Source organism: Carlito syrichta, unplaced genomic scaffold, assembly GCF_000164805.1.
Source record: "Carlito syrichta isolate Samal-C Ts95f unplaced genomic scaffold, Tarsius_syrichta-2.0.1 Scaffold306949, whole genome shotgun sequence".
NCBI lineage: Eukaryota > Metazoa > Chordata > Mammalia > Primates > Tarsiidae > Carlito > Carlito syrichta.
Window position 1 is genome coordinate 317,068 of NW_007251045.1, and position 16,746 is coordinate 333,813.

Sequence of the window (16,746 nt, forward strand, 5' to 3'; positions counted from 1 at the left end):
GACACGCATTCCATGGGCTGTTTTGCAGTGTATGGACACGGTTGTAACATCTTTCACACATTTTTCAGTCCCAGACACAACTTTTTATGCAAAAAGCCAAATCATTAAACAGAGCAAAATCAACCAACTATCGAAAGAACCTACAGTTGGACAAGACTTCAGGGTTTTATTGCTTAATCGGAACATGAGGATGGCCGGGGTAAAGTGCTGACCTCTGGAATCTGATCATCTCAAATACTTTTGGGCTCAGGTTTTTCTCTCCTTCTAATAATGCCTCTTCAGAGAATAAAACCCTGAGTGCCACTGATGTTATGCTGGAAGGCTTATCTCACCAACTCCAAATATTGTTCTGTAGAGCTTGAGGGCTGAAGCCCAGGAGTGAAAAAACTGAAGTGCTATGGTGAAGAAAAGACAGAAATGTATCATCAACACTGCCAGTGTGTCCAATTAGAATGCAGCTCTGCAGTCAAGGTTATTAGCTCTGAAAGCCCAGTTACCATAACATACTGTATGATCTCATTTATATAAAACCCAAGAAAACGCAAATTAATCTACAGTGGCAGAAAGCAGAGCAGCAGTTATATGGGGATGAAGGATAGGACAGCAGGAAGGAAGGTTGCCTAGGGGCTCAGGGAAACTTCTGGCAGGGAAGAGTATGCCTACTACCTTGAATGTGGTAACGGTTTGGGGCTATCCGATGCCACACTATCCGATGCCACAGCCGTCAAAGTGTGTCCACCTTACTGTATGTCAATTAGGCTTCAACGACTTCTTTTTAGACTGACAACTCTGTAGGTAAAGGAACCACACCACACTTCTGATTAGCATGAAGGAGTCTCCCTCTCTTACCCTCTGAGGCTACGTGAAAGGGTAAAATGTAGCATGATGAGTTTCAGGGTGGTCTGGACGCAGTGAGCCGCTTCCTTGAGCGTGAGGGGTCTGTGGCATCAGGGCAGGGCCAGCTTTTCACACATGCCATGCCCGATGTCTGCTGGGTAGTGACTGAGGTCACCAACTCTGCTAGCCTAGTTGGACTTTAGGGCTACGCGGCAGTGAATGAAGGTGCAAATAAACACTGGTACCATTTCAAACATTTATTGTTTTTCCTTTTTTTGTTGTTGTTGCTGTTGATGTGTTCTCGAGATGGCTACAACACCAGACAGAACAGTGTCCTCATGTCTCCCAGCTGGCAGGGCTGCGCTTCTTCAAGCAGCAAGATCTGCTTTGGGCTTCCCTCCGGCCTCCTCCCCAATGAAGTCCAATAAAGTCTCCACACGTTTTTAGTAAAATGCAGTTAGCCCTGTAAACATTTTCCCTCCACACTTTTATTATTCTCTCATGTCTGTGGGTAAATACTTCACGGAGAAAAAAAAAATCTTAAAAAACAAAAACGTATACATTTATTCCCCCCCCACCCCCATCCCCAGTTTTGGCTCTTCCCTCCGAGGCCCACGGCAACTGAGCATGGCGAAAGTTGATTTAGACTGGACAGGAGCAGGTCTGGCCACACATGACTTCTGACCCCGGCAGGTCCTGGTATCACCGAAGTGACCACGAGACAGAGTAACAGGCCCTGCCTGCTTCCTCCTCGTCTGAATAGCGGGTGGGACATTTTCTACTCACTTGTATTAAAAGAAAGGAAGAGGGAGGGGGAGAGGAGAGAGGACAGAACACTAGAAACCCTAACAGACAACCCTGACCCTTTGCTTCCAATGCAGCTATTTAATCCACCTGAATTCCCACAGCTTCCCTAAGTACGTGTTTTTTCACAGAAAGCTCGCACTTTGTTTCTGTGCACATATGCTCTGGCGCATGTGTGCACGTGTGTATGTGTGCGTGCACGTGTCATTTGCTACCAGGTGAATGTTTCAGTTCTGGTTTCAGTTTAGTTTTCCTTTTTTTTTTCTTTTTTATTTTCTTAAAATTATTTTTCTTTTGAGAAACAAGTTCATCAGGAAACCAGCTCCCCTCCCGCCACGCCGGACAGGCCGCAGTCAGGTGGTGCCCAGGGCTTTTTTAAACCGCGCTGATTTTCCCTCACACCCCAAACAGGAACTCCACAGGATGGCCTCGGAAGCTGGAGTCTCTCCTGTCTGGCGGGACACCCTGCTGGCGGTGAAGGCCCCTCTGCCACAACGGAGGTTTCTGATTGTGGGACACAGTCTGGTTTTTGTTTTCTTCCTGTCTTCTAATTAAAAAAGACATTCCTGACAAAAGAGATAAGACAGTCAATAACATTTTATAAAAGCTGGCCCAGGACAGCACTTCTGCACTGCCACAGGCACCTTGTTCTGGACTTAGTGGTAAGAACTCAGTAAATTTTTTTTAAAAGAGAGCCTTAACTTGTGGTTTCAAGGGAGCTACTACTTGAATGCAGCCCATCTGCAGCATTTCTGCCACTAAGTGGAAACAGACACCACACAAGGGAGTGAGCAGACAGCAGGTCCAGGCCTCCTGCTCCAAACTGGTCGGAGAAACCCCATTCGGGCTGTTTAAGTGCGGGCTTCTTGTAGGATTTCACTTTGAAAGGAGGCTTCGCCTACTTGAAACACCACTGACTCTGATTCTACCAGAAGGATGCTGTATTAAACAGAGTCTGACATACAGTAAGGGCTCAATACATATCAGCAACACAATCTACAGCTGTCCACAAACAATCCTCTGAGGCACATCGACATCGGTTATCACAGACACCACGCAAAGCCTGGCAATCCCAAATGGTATTATTACTCATTAAAAACCACACTGTATAAACAACTGTAGGTGTGGCAAGGCCCTGCCTAACATCCCTCTCCCCAGCTAATGCCTCTATCCCAGAAATGCCGCGAGTGTTACGGACTCACTGAGAGCTGCCTCCTGGGGGAAGCTCTCCTTCAGACCCGGGGGTAGGTTGGGGGTGCAGGGGGAGCCCTTCTCCACTCATCAGAAACTGGCACCCATTTTCCACACTCAGTCCTTTCCTTCCTCAGCTTCCCGCTTGATTTCAGGAGTTAGGAGACGGGAAGCACATGGAGAAAACAGGATCAGGATTCAGCCAGGGACGCTGCCCCTTCCTGTCACAGGCTGCGCATCCCTGACCGAAGTGCTAAAGCACTCCCGATCCAAGACTGTGAGTCGACAAGAATGCTCCAAGGAGCTGCTCAGTGGGGCACTGTGGGCTTCGGAGCCTTGGATTAGGGATGCTCAGCTGGTATGTATCTGTAAGTATTCCAAGATCTAAAAAGCCCCAAATACTTCTGGTCCCAAGGATTTGGGGTAAGGGATGTCCAACCTTACCCAAGAGTTTACTCGCCTAGAAGGCAACTCTCTGTCTTCCTGTTCTGGCCAAAACCTGGCATTTCTTGAGTCTCCAGATCCAGAAAAGAAAAATCCAAAGACAAAAAAACCCTGGCATTCACATCTTAAAAGTAATACACATAAGCTCTTGTTCACTGTATCTGGAAGGCCAGTTTTTGGAGATTTGGCCATGTATCACAGTTAACTTTAGGTCAGCAGTGTTTTATCAAAGTAGCCAAGTCAACGATACCTTTTTTTCTTTGTTACCATATATACTTACCATCCTAGAAGTGTCTGTAAGGGGAAGAGGGAAGGAGTTTTTTTGATGCATTCTGCAACAGTTACCTTCTTATGAAGGTAAAAATGGCATAAAAGTGGTACTCAGAAGCACTGACAATTTCCTGGCTGCCTTGGTCCAAGAAACTCGGCCCTATATATCCCAGCTGCTCAGCACAGCTGAACTGTAAAGTCCTTCCCCTACTCTAACTGCAGGACTAGTCCCATGACAGGCATTTTAGTCTATTCACATCCCCAAGCATCCCCAACAGCCTGGGGAAAAGTTGGGAACGACGAGCCACTCACCTGGGTGACAGGCACAGTGCAGGAGTGAGAGCTATCGAAACAACCTGGTGAAGTCTCGCAAGGCCCAGCAAACTTGCTTACATTCCTCGGCACTAGGAAAGAAAAGGGAGGTTGGTCCTTGTCTGAGGAGAAAGACAGAACATGCTGGAAAGTCACCACAACACTAATGCACACGGAGAACTGCCCAGTTCTGCTAGGAGTTCTCCATGGTCTCTTGATCCTGCTTCAGACCTTTCTGTAACTCTGAATAAAAATTAACTATTATCTACAACAATTATAAGGTTGCTGGTCCTTACAGAGTAGACTCTGGAGACAACCTGCCTAGATTTTTGAATCTTGGCTCTGTTGTGTCCTTGGGCAAGTTACCAATCTTTTCTGTTTCCTCATGTATTACCCATCTCATGCATTTTTTTTTCAGAGTCAGGGTCTCACCCTATTGCCCAGGCTAGAGTGCAGTGACACAATCACAGCTTACCGCAATCTCAATCCACAGGGCTCAGGCGATCCTTCCAAGTAGCTGGGACTACAGGTATGCACCACTTGACTGATTTTTTTTTTTTTTTTTTGTAGAGATGGGGGTCTCACTATGTTGCCTAGGCTGGTATTAATGTTGTTTTGAGAATCTGATTCGTTCATATATGGAAAATACTTATGATAATACAACAGTAAACAAAACAGTATTCAACACACACAGGCAGCGACAGCAACACTTGCCTAAAATCCTGACATAAATACTTGGAAGCCAGAGTTCCTAAAGAAAAAAAGCAACCTAAGGCTCTCATCATTGCAACTCTACGAGCTCACCAGGGAGTCTGGTTTCCTCATTCTGTTTACAAAGCCCAGTCTAGCACCCAAGTCTCTGTCAGTCAGTTGACAGGCTGCTCAGGGTTTCCTCCTGCAAGAGGAGTAGGGTGAGGAAAGGGTTATAGTGTGCTGAACCAGAGCAGGACTTCGCAGAACCGGGTCCTCAGGCAAACCCTGAGATGCCTTGGTGGTGCAAACAACCCCCAACAGTCATCTGACCCTGTTTTCTCAAAAGGCCTCCCCTCCTTGTCCAAAACTATCAACAAAAACCAGCTTTTGCTACATGAACATAAGGCTAAGCTAAAGCGGTAGAAGATGAAGCAGTTCCTAATATGCCCACCCTTCCCTGTCCCCAACCCCTGGCTCAGAAACTCAGGGACCAGGCGACAGCCTCAGACACAATGTGGAAGGACGCTCACTTTCCATCATGCAGTGGCTAAAATCAGGGAGGAAACTGCTCAATGGTCTGACAGAAACTCAGGTGAGATTCCAGCTCTCCCCACCTGCTATGAGAAATCTCGTGAAGCATCTTGATTCAGCCCCATGACTTGATTCAACAGAACATTCTAGAAACTTTCTTCTAGTCTCTCTCCATCCTAAAAATGTAATGAAAATGATGAAAGTTTTACTGGCATTCTATCATTTCCTCTTTGTGGATTTAACAAGCTACAATTAAAGTGTTCCATTTCTCAGTCTATTTCTAAATCTATACTAACTGTCCAGGAGGCAGCCAGGGTAGGCAAGCCCACATCACTCATGCTCCCAGTGTCAGGAAGTAGGAAGATCTGTACCCCAAAAGAAGCAACAGTGTGGTGTGTCATCCCAAGGTCCCAGGGCGATAAGAAGCCCTGGCACTTAGGACAGTGCTGGAGACTTAAGATTCTTTTGCTTTCCTAATGTCTTAAATGTTTAAAATTTGTACTCTTCTTTAACCAGAACTTGGTTTAATCTGGAAGAGAAATGACAACTCCATAGCCTCTTCTGTGGTGCATGAAAAAAGTATCGAAGCCTAAATGCTGCACAGGAAAACTAGTAAGACAGGGTAAACCGTGGGATGGGCCACAGGATCTTCAATCAGCTCAGCTTCTGCCCCAACCCTATCAGCAACTACTCTGGTGTGTCAGAAGCTTCTGCCCAATGTTTAACTGAAGTGTCTTTGGTGGAGAAGCCCAAATAAATGGATTGAAAAGTTCCCTGAATGCTAGAACTACAGTCACACACCATGTAAAGAAGTTTTGGTCAACGATGAACTGCATATATGACAGTGGTCCTACAAGGTTTCAATGGAGCTGAAAAACCTCTACAGTCTAGTGTCTTTGCTGATGAAGCCATGGTTAACACTGTAGCACAATGTGCCACTCACAGGTTTCTGGTGATGCTGGTGTAACAAACCTACTGTGCTGCCAGTCATATAAAGAGATATCACACATAATTATCTATAGTATACATTACTTGATAATGACTATGTTACTGGTTGATGTATTTACTATACTACATTTTTAAATCATTAGAGTATATTCCTTCTATTTACCAAAAAAAAAAGTTAATGGTAAAACAACCTCAGAAGGCATTGATATCATAGGAGATGACAGCGCCATGCGTGTTACTGCCCTTGAACGAGATGTGAAGGTGGAAGACAATGATATTGATAATCCTGACCCTGTGCAGGTCTGGGCTAATATGTGCGTTTGTGTCTTAGTTTTGTTTTTCTGTTTTTTTTGAGTTGGAGTCTTACTCTGTCACCCAGACTGGAGTGCAGTGGCAGCTACCGGCCACCGCAGCCTCGACCTGCTGGACTCCGGCGAGCTTTCCGCCTCGGCCTTCCAAGTAGCTGGAACTACGGGCACGCGCTATCACACCTGGCTAATTTTTTTGATTTATTGTAGAGATGAGGTCTTGTCAAGTTGCCCAGGCGGGTCTCGACCCGTGGGCTCAGGCAATCCACTCACCTCAGCCTCCCAAAGCACGGGATTACAGGCTGAGCCACCAAGCCCGGCTGTGTCTTAGTTTTTAACAAAAAAGTTTTTTGTTGTTGTCGGCTTTTTTTTGAGCCAGGGTCTCACTGTTATTCAGGTTGGAGTACAGTGGCATGATCATAACTCGCTGCTGCCTCAACCTCTAGGGCTTGGGTGATCCTCCCACCTCAGCCTCCCCAAGTGGCTGGGACTACAGGCACGCGCTGCCATGCCTGGCTCACTTTTCAATTTTTCTGTAGAGATGGGATCTCACTATGTTGCCCAGACTGGTCTCTAACTCCTGAGCTCAAGCAATCCTCCACCTTGGCTTCCCAAAGTGCTGGGATTATGGCTTATGCCACCACATGCTCAGCCTAAAAAAAGTTTCAGAACTAAAATAAATTGTAAATCTTAAGAATAGAAAAAAGCTTATAGAATAAGTATATAAAGAAAAAAATTTTAAATAATCTGTACAGTGTTTGTGTTTTAAGCCAGAAGTCATTACAAGAGTTCAAAAGTTAGCTAAGGCTAATTTATTATTGAAGAAAAAAATATTTTAAAAAAACAGCTCAGTGTAGCCCAGGTGTTGAGTGTTGATAAGGTCTCCAGTGAGGCAGAGCCACTCGGGCCTTCATGCTCCCACTCGCTCACCGGCTCCAGCCCAGGCCGCAGCTCCATGCAGGGTGCATGCCCTATGCAAGTGGACCATGTTTTCTCTTCCATCCTGTACTTTTACTGTATCTTTTCTATGTTTAGATATATTTGGACACACAGAGACCTACCATTGTGTGCCAACTGCCTACAGTACTCAGTGCAGTAACCTGCTGTACAGGTTTGTAGTCCAGGAGCAACAGGCCCCATCACATAGCCCAGGTGTGCAATAGGCTACACCATCTAGGTTTGGAGATGTCTGCACAACTAAATCGGCTAATGACACATTCTCAGAATAAATCCCCATCGTTCACTGACACGTGACTGTTTTCTATCTCAGCCCTTCTGACATTTCATATTTCCTAGGTTTTAGTTTTATGTATCTACTTTTTCAACTGCCACTATTTTCTAGATTCTGTTTCTTGGCTTCTGGCCCCACAATTCCAATCCACCCACGATACTTCTGAGTACTTTTATGGTCACTATTTTTCAAGCCTGATAATCCTAGAGTGCAGAGAACTGTGGCCCTCTTGAGTCGATGTCCTGAATGGTACCAGAGAATAATCAAACTCAGTGATGACTTGATCAGGCCTGGAATCACTCCATACTGGCCTCTAATTTGGGCATCAGTGCTTTCCATGCTGAACAGCTGTGGGCTCTGAAGGTCCTCATGTAAGTGGTAAGAAGTCACGAAATTAACACCAACACAGAGAAATGGGAAGTGATGGCAGTCCCAATTAGTTAACGATGGGCTCATATGGTGTTTGGAAAGCAAGAATGATATTTTAGAATGAAAGCCTTAGCTTTCTTCAAGTTGACCAACTGAAAGAGCCAGGGAATTAATTACCAGTACCATGTGAAAAGCAGGCTTGGACTTGTTGAAATGAAACTGAACCAGTTCACCCGCCCTGCCAGAATGGCAAACAAAGCAGCACGTTAAGGCAGGAATTACAGGACCTTGAAACCAAAAGGGAGACTGAGTCATGTGCAGACCAGAAGGCTCAATGGCCACTGGGATACTGGAGAATTACTAAGAGGAGGTGAGCAATCTTGAACCTTTTCTCTAGCACCTTCACACCATCTCTTACTTCTGTTTACCTCCCACCACTATGTCACAGTCTGCTGTAGGAGGAGCTGCAAAACTTGTTTAGCAACGAAAGATCAAGTAGTCAGGCTGGTAGTCACCTTATTTTCCCATATTGCAAGGCAAAGATCACAGATATTTGTGTTTATAGCACGGCTTTACCTCTCCCTGCCCCAAGACTTTTCTTAAATCAGGAAATGATGCTCTGACCTTGATCTCAGACCTACCCTATTATTCTACCTTTCATATGCTAGTGCCTCTGAGGAAACTCGGGCTTGGTGGAGACTTACTCCAGAATGCGTGGGTGGCAGCCTTAGAGTCGGCAGGAGACATGCCTTAGCTAGTTCTGCAAGCACATAATGACATCTTGGCAGTTTCTTTTCCAAGAGAAAAGAAGTTAACACTCACTGATCACATACTATGTGCAAATATCTTCTTTAGACACCCATTTGGAATCTCATATTCACCTATTAGGTTGGCAGCACCAACTCACTCTATCACACAGAGGAATGAATTGACATTTAGAGTAACAGAGGACGTGGCAAGATTCAAACCAATACACTTGGCTCCAAACCCAGTCTTGCAAGGATTTTCCCCATGCTCCCCTGTGCTCTAAGAAACAGAACCAATATGATCCTGTCCTCATACTGACCAGTGCGAGATGGAGTAAAGCAGAACAGAAGCAATGGCTGCACTTCCTCCCCTGGGACAGCTTGCAGATGGAATATTACTTCTACTGGGAAGTTTCACAGTAAGAAGAAACTGAATAATTGTATAAGCTCATCCCAGTCAATATATGCCCACCCGGTAGAGGGGAAATTCCCACTTCTGGCAAAATGTGTCATAAGGGTGGTCACATGCTATTTCTCACTCATGCATGTCACTTATCTATGGCTACAAGTGAGTTACTTCTGGGGCATAAAGGCAAGCCACTGAGTAAGCTACCAAATAATAGCACTCTGTGGTTTAGGATTTTAACATTAACAAAACTGTTGGCGACATTCTAGGAGACCAGAAAGTAAACCATTTTGGAAAGTGACATTAAAAATCCATTCTGAGAATAGGTTTTTAGTTCTTGTATCATTGACTAAACTTTATTATCTCTCTTTTCCAAAAACTATGCCCTGTTTGGGGAAAAAATGCAAATAATACAGACAGTTATGAAATGAAAAGTAAAAAGCCTCCCTGCCCTCCTGGCCCCACTTATATGTCTTTCCAGAAATTTACTATGTATAAAGTAGCCTGCATATATATAAAATGTATAATAAAACAGCTTTTAAAAGTACAAGTTGGCTCATTTACAAAAATGAAAATTCTTAGGAAAAAAGTTAACCAAGGATGTGAAAGACTTATACACTGAAAACTACAAAACACTACTGAAATAAATTAAAGACACCAATAAGTGGAAAGATATCCTATGTTCATGGATTAGAAGACCTAATATCAATATTACCCAAAACAATGGAAACAACACGATCCCTTCCAAAATCCCAATGACCCTTTTTTTTTTTTTGCAGAGAAACCTATCTTAAAAGTCATATGCAATCTCAAAGGACCCCAAATAGACAAAATAGTTTTGTTTTGTTTTTTAGTTAGAGTCTCACTCTGTCACCTGACTGGAGTGTTGTGGCACAATCGCGGCCACCCCAGCGTCAACCTGCTGGGCTCCGGTGATCCTTCCGCCTCAGCCTTCCAAGTAGCCGGAACTATAGGCGTGTGCTCAGCTAATTTTTGATTTATTGTAGAGACGAGGTCTCACCAAGTTGCCCTGGGTGGTCTCAAAGCTGTGGGCTCTGGAAATCCACTCAACTCAGCCTCCCAAAGTGCTGGAATTATAGACTGAGCCACTGAGCCTGGCCTGTCTTTTTTTTTTTTTTTTAAAGAACAAAATTAGAGGTCTCACACTTCTCAATTCTAAAATTTATTAAAAAGTCATAGTAATAAAAACAGCATGGTACTAGCATCAAAACAGACATACAGACCAATGACGCACAGACTCAGAAACAAACTCTCATGTAATATGGTTAAATAACTTTCCACGGGTGCCAAGACCAGTCGTGGGAAAAGGACAGTTTTTCAACAAATGGTGCTGGAAAAACACGTGCCAATTGATAACTCAACTCTGATCTTTTTTTCTTTACCTTGCCCAATTCCTAACTAAGGGGTCTGGAAAGACAGGCTTTTCTATTAACTATTTAAAGTGATTTACTTTCCAACCTGGCTCTGGCATAGCATAATAGATAAAGAGGGAATATCAAAGTATTTTATGACCTTGTAAAGCTGTCTTTTGGAGACTCCTGGCACCTTTTAAGATACTTGCCTGTTCTCTCTCAAGTCGGTCCCCACCCCTGAAGCTTCATTCACACACCATGAAACGTGACTCCCTTATCCATTTTCTTTACTGCTTTCAAAATTCCTCAGACAATTCCAGCTAGCTAAGTGTCAGTCAGCAAATCTCTAAACTCACCTGTAACTTGTGGGCCCCTGCTTGGAAATGTCCCACTTCTCTGGACCGAACCAGTGCAAATCTCACATGTATTGATTTATGGTTTCTTGTAACTTCTGTCCCCCTTAATTGCATATAACCAAGCAACTCAATCACAGTGAGCACAAGTGCACAGGACAAGTTGAGGATGATGTCACAGGCCTAGGTCACTCACATTTGGTTCAGAATAAACCATCTAAAGTATTTACAGAGTTTGGCATCTTTGTCAACAAAATGAAAGAAGTTGAACCCTTACCTAACACTATATACAAAAATTAACTCAAAATAGATGGAAGATCTAACATAAGACCTAAAATTATAAAACTCTTAGAAGAAAACCTGGGGGAGAACTTCATGGCATTAAATCTGGCAATGATTTCCTGGATATGACACCAAAAGCACAGGAAACAACAGTAAAAAATATATGAACTGGGCTACATTAAAATGAAAAACTTCTGAGCATCAAAGGATAAAACAGTGAAAAGGCAACCTACAGAGTGAGAGAAAATGTTCGTAAACCATATATCTGATAAAGTGTTAATACCCCCAATATATATGGAAATTCTACAACTCAACAACAAAGAAACACAACTTTAAAATGGGCAAAGGGCTTGAACAGACATTTCTCCAAAGATGATATACAAATGGCCAATAAGCACATGAAAAGATGCTCAATGTAACTAATCATGAATAAAATGCAAATCAAAACCATGATGAGATATCACCTTACTAGGTATGAAATGCTAAGATGATTGCTATCAAAAGCCTAGAAAACAAGTGTTACTAAGGATGTGAAGAAACTGGAACCTTGTGCACTGCTGCCAGGAATGTAAAATGGTGCAGCCATTACAGAAAACATTATGGTGGTTCTTTGAAAGCTTAAAAATAGAATCACCATATGACCCAGCCATTCCACTTCTAAATAACCTCCCAAATTGAAAGCAGGGTCTTGAAGAGATATGCATACACTTATGTTTATAGCAACTCAAACTGCCATCAACTGATGAATTAATACATGAAATGTGGTATATACATACAATGGAATATTCTCAGCCTTAAAAAGGAAAGAAATTATAGCATACACTAAAACACAGACAAACCCTGAGGATATTATGCTAAGTAAAGTAAGCCAGGCACAAAAAGACAAATACTATGATTTTATATGAGGTATCTAGGGCAGTGGTCCCCAACTTTTTTGGCATCAGGGACCAGTTTTGTGGAAGACAATTTTTCTGCAGACTGGGGAGAGAGGATGATTTCAGGATGATTCGAGTGCATTACATTCATTGTGCACTTTATTTCTATTATTATTACATTATAATATATAATGAAATCACCATAAAATATAATGGCATCACTTCCTCAGCTCCACCTCCGATCATCAAACATTGGATTCTCATAAGGACTGTGAACCTAAATCCCTCACACATGCAATTCACAGTAGGGTTTGAGTTCCTGTGAAAATCTAATGCTGCAGGAGGCAGAACTCAGATGGGAATGTGAGCAACTGGGGGCAGTTACAGATGAGGCTTTGCTCACTTGCCTGTTGCTCACCTCCTGCTGTGGGGCCTAGGAAACAGGTCATGGCCCAGTACTGTAACACTCATTCTTTGACCTATATATCTTTCCACAACTGTATGAATATAAGTCAATGTCCAAAATTCATTAAAATTTCTAAAGACTCTACAAAAAGGAGTATCAGAACAAGAAAACACATGGCTACAAATTCCAGGTTAAACTGTGACCATAAAAGCCTCATGCAGTGATTATTATTTATTTTTTTGAGACAGGATCTCACTCTGTTGCCCAGGCTAGAATGCAGTGGTGCAATCACAGCTCACTGTAGCCTCACTAAAGAGGACTCTAGATAAGAGTATTTAAACAGAAAGTGGGAAGGTAACCGCCATGAGCTAGATAGGAAGAGGGGAGAATGGGGAATTGATGCTTCATGGGAATAGTTTCAGTTCTGCAAGATGAAACAGTTCCTGAGATTTGCTGTACAACATGAATATATTTAACACTGCTAGAACTGTGCATTAAAAAATGGTTAAGATGGTACATTTTATGTTATGTGTATTTTAACACAATTAAAAATCTAAAAAATTGTTTTTAAAGTTCAATTCAGGTTATATAATACTGTTACTTTTCTCTTTACAATACATCTTGCCTATTTTTTTGTATTGTCACATGTATTTCTTCCTTATTCACTTTTGGTGACTACTTATTAGTATAGACATGCCATCAATTATTAAACTATTCTGTATTGAGGGGCAATTGGCATACTTCTAGCTCTTTCATTATTGCCAAACTTGCTGTAACACTCATTCTTTGACCTATATATCTTTCCACAACTGTATGAATATAAGCCAGTGTCTAAAATTAGTAAAATTTCTTAGGTTTCTATAAAAAGGAGTATCAGAACAAGGAAACACATGGCTACGAATTCCAGGTTAAGTTGCTGTCATTAATATTATCAAGGACCATAAAAGCCTCATAATCTCTGATTTTTTTGAGATAGGATCTCACTCTGTTGCCCAGGCTACAATGCAGTGGTGCAATCACAGCTCACTGTCGCCTCAGAATCCTAGGTTCAAGTGATGCTCTTGCCTCAGTCTCCTGTGTAGGTAGGACTACAAATGCACACCACCACATCTGACTAAATTATTTTATTTTGTTTTATTTTTGTAGAGGCAGGGTCTCACTGTGTTGCTCAGTCTGGCCTCAAACTCCTAGCCTCTGGAAGTGTTGGGATTATAGGTGGGAGCCACCACACCTAGCCTCAGCAATTATATTTTAAGGAAAATATTCAAAGGAAGGAAAAGGTTCTATTTTTGCTATTACCTGTAATAATAAAAAACTAAAAATAATCTAAATGTCTGTTAATAGAGGTATTATAAGGAAATCAACTAATAATACCATTATGGCTATAAAACAGTAATTAGGAAGACTATGTAACTATATTTAAGATGTTTATATATTCACAGTAATAAACAACACTTTTACATTTCAACTAAGCTATAAACTCGAGGTTATAAGTAGCTCATGGGCTTCATGTATCCCAGAGAGAGGTTTTGTTTGGACTACACAACTTCTTAGAAACTCCAATTGTAACATCTTTAGGCAAGGGGAAAATTCTCCAGTTCACTGCAGTCTATATCACTCTCACTGCCTCTATGTTCAGTACCTGCATTCTTGATCCCTGAACATGGATAAGAGCTCTCAGGGCTTAGATCTCCTGAGGGAAAGTGAGCTGCTCAGTGTCTTTTACCTTTGGAAAATAGTGCTTCCATCTAACCTTTTGTGAAGATCTTCCACCAGTTAGTACATAGATACAATATACATGATGTACATATACATACACACACAACATGATGACTTTTCCCCTCAGATTGGCTTTTAATGCCAATTTGTACAATTCAAGGTTAAACAAAGTCTACATTTTAAATTTCCAGGGGCAAAGAAAGAGATAAGTTTCTTCTACACACAGCTGTCCACATGCCTATAAGAAGCTCCAGCATCACTCACCTAGTCACTTGTTTATGGAAGTCTGTAAGTTGTTTGTGTGTCACTGTGACGGCTCCCACGGTTGTCTCCTTTGGCAAACCTTTCAAGGAATTCTCTAACCATCGACAAAAAGTCTATATGAGGAAGAAGAGGGACAGGAGTTTTAAAAGGAGGCGGGGCTTACTCAAGTGGGACTCTCCAGGTGCCCCCGGTTTCCTCAGTAGTACTGGCTCCCCTAGACCTCAAAGCAAGCAAAGGACTCAACAAAAGTGCCGTCCTCGGCCTTTCAAACTCTTTGGGTTGATGCAGTCTGCAAATGTATGCCCCAGCCTTCTCTTCAAAGGGGCAGCAGGCATTATTTCAAAGGTTTTCCACAGCTTGGAAGGCAAGTCTCTTTTGGGTAAGGCTATTGTCCTATTCCTGTTATATAAACTTAACACATTTTAAAAATTAAATAGATGCCAGAAAACTCTTGAGCTTAAAGATCAAAAGCAATCCAAAGTAAAGGTTCAGATACCAGAAAGAGCAGGGACAAAAAGTATACTAAGCAAGCATGTCAAAAAGTATACATGTAATATGAATCAAGAATCTTCAGGATTTTAAGGTCATCTCTCTGTTAGAAGGTCATTGGTTCTTTTGGTTATAAAATCTCACTCTTTTTGCTCTTTAAAATAATTCACTTATGCTGGGCTTGGTGGCTCAGCCTGTAATTCCGCGCCTTTGGGAGGCTGAGGTGAGTGGATTGCCTGAGCCCGTGGGTTCGAGACCCGCCTGGGCAGCGAGACCTCATCTCTACAATAAATTAAAAAATCAGCAAGGTGTGGTAGTGCATGCCTGTAATTCCGGCTACTTCGAAGGCTGAGGCAGAAGGATCACCGGAGCCCAGCAGGTTGAGGCTGCGGTGGCCAGGAGCGGCCACTGCACTCCAGTCTAGGCGACAGAGTGAGACTCCAACTCAAAAAAAAAATTCACTTATAGTTGAGATTTTTCTCTTTATACCTTTTATATGCACAAAACCAGTCTCTATTCTCTTCCCTCCTCTCTAAAAATAAAAATTCTAGAGACTTCCTGAGTTCTTATTTCAGTTTAATTGTTCCTTTTGAGTCAGCTCTAATTTTTCTTCATCCTTTTCTTAAGTGGGGTGTTTACTTTGGTCATAGTTTTAGGCTATAAAATTATTTTTATACTTAAATGTTTTAAGTTATTTATTTTCCCCTCATGTTCATGTATGATCAAAACAGCCCAGAGCAAAAGTAAATAATAAATGCTTAAGGAGTGCTGCATAGGCCCGATGTGGTGGCTCATGCCTATAATCCCAGCACTTTGGGAGGCTGAGGTGAGAGGACTGCCGGAGCCCACGGGTTCGAGGCTAGTCCAGGCAACTTGGCGAGACCTCATCTCTACAATAAAATCAAAAATTAACTGGGCGTGATGGCACACGTCTGTAGTTTCAGCTACTTGGAAGGCTGAGGCAGAAGGATCACCTGAGCCCAGCAGGTCGAGGCTGCAGTGGCCAAAGCATGCCACTGTACTCCAGCCTGGGTGACAGAGTAAGACTCCCACTCAAAAAAAAATAAAAAATAAAAAAAGAAGTCCTGCATAATTCTCCAAATGCTCACTCCCAAGGACACAACACTCTCCACAGAAATAAACAAACAGGGACAAAAGGATTCAGGAACGAACATCTGACAAAGCTTTGGCATCCAAAAATGGCCTATGGCATTTTCCAAAGCAAAACTAGAAAACTAAATTAAAAAGCAAAAACTAATTAGCTAGTACATTAAGGTCCTTATCATATTCTAGGGAGGAACCCGAAAATTTTGGTTGAAAACATTAAGTCTGCCACAGATGAATATCCAACAAAGACATGGGAAAACACAAGAAAGAGTTTTTAGCAGGTTATTCAAGTCAAGGATGACATCTGGCATGTCATCTTCTGTTGAGGAATTTGTTTAAAAAATGGAGGGGCCAGGTGCAGTGGTTCATGCCTATAATCCCAGCACTTTAGGAGGCTGAGGTGAGAGAACTGCCTGAGCCCACAGGTTTGAGGCCAGCCCGGGCAACTTGGCGAGACCTCACCTCTACAATAAATAATAATTTAAAAAAAGGTATGACTAAGAAAGTGCTTGAGAATGTGAATTTCCTTTGAACTCATGTCCTTATTTACATTATCAGCTAGTTTGCTGAGTTTAAAAACCCAAATTTAGTCAGGCTTGGTGGCTCAGCCTGTAATCTCGCACCTTTGGGAGGCTGAGGTGAGTGGACTGCCTGAGCCCGCGGGTTCGAGACCTGCCTGGGCAGCGAGACCTCATCTCTACAATAAATCAAAAAAATCAGCCGGGTGTGGTAGCACATGCCTATAATTCTGGCTACTTGGAAGGCTGAGGTGGAAGGATCGCCGGAGC

General features: G+C 42.6%; 1 protein-coding gene across 3 annotated transcripts in view; it reads right to left on the bottom strand.

Moving 5' to 3' along the window:
* Positions 1–1,079: 1,079 nt before the first annotated feature.
* The window catches only part of TNPO3 (transportin 3), a 93,214-nt gene continuing 77,547 nt past the window's right edge, over positions 1,080–16,746 (bottom strand). For all 3 annotated transcript variants that reach the window (XM_021715274.1, XM_008063597.2, XM_021715275.1), the window contains 3 exons: positions 14,363–14,475; positions 3,859–3,950; positions 1,080–2,207 (listed from right to left, as the gene is read on the bottom strand). In XM_021715274.1, coding sequence (XP_021570949.1) covers positions 3,890–3,950; positions 14,363–14,475 — 174 coding nt within the window. In that variant the 3' untranslated portion in view covers positions 1,080–2,207; positions 3,859–3,889. The remainder of the gene's footprint in view (positions 2,208–3,858; positions 3,951–14,362; positions 14,476–16,746) is intronic.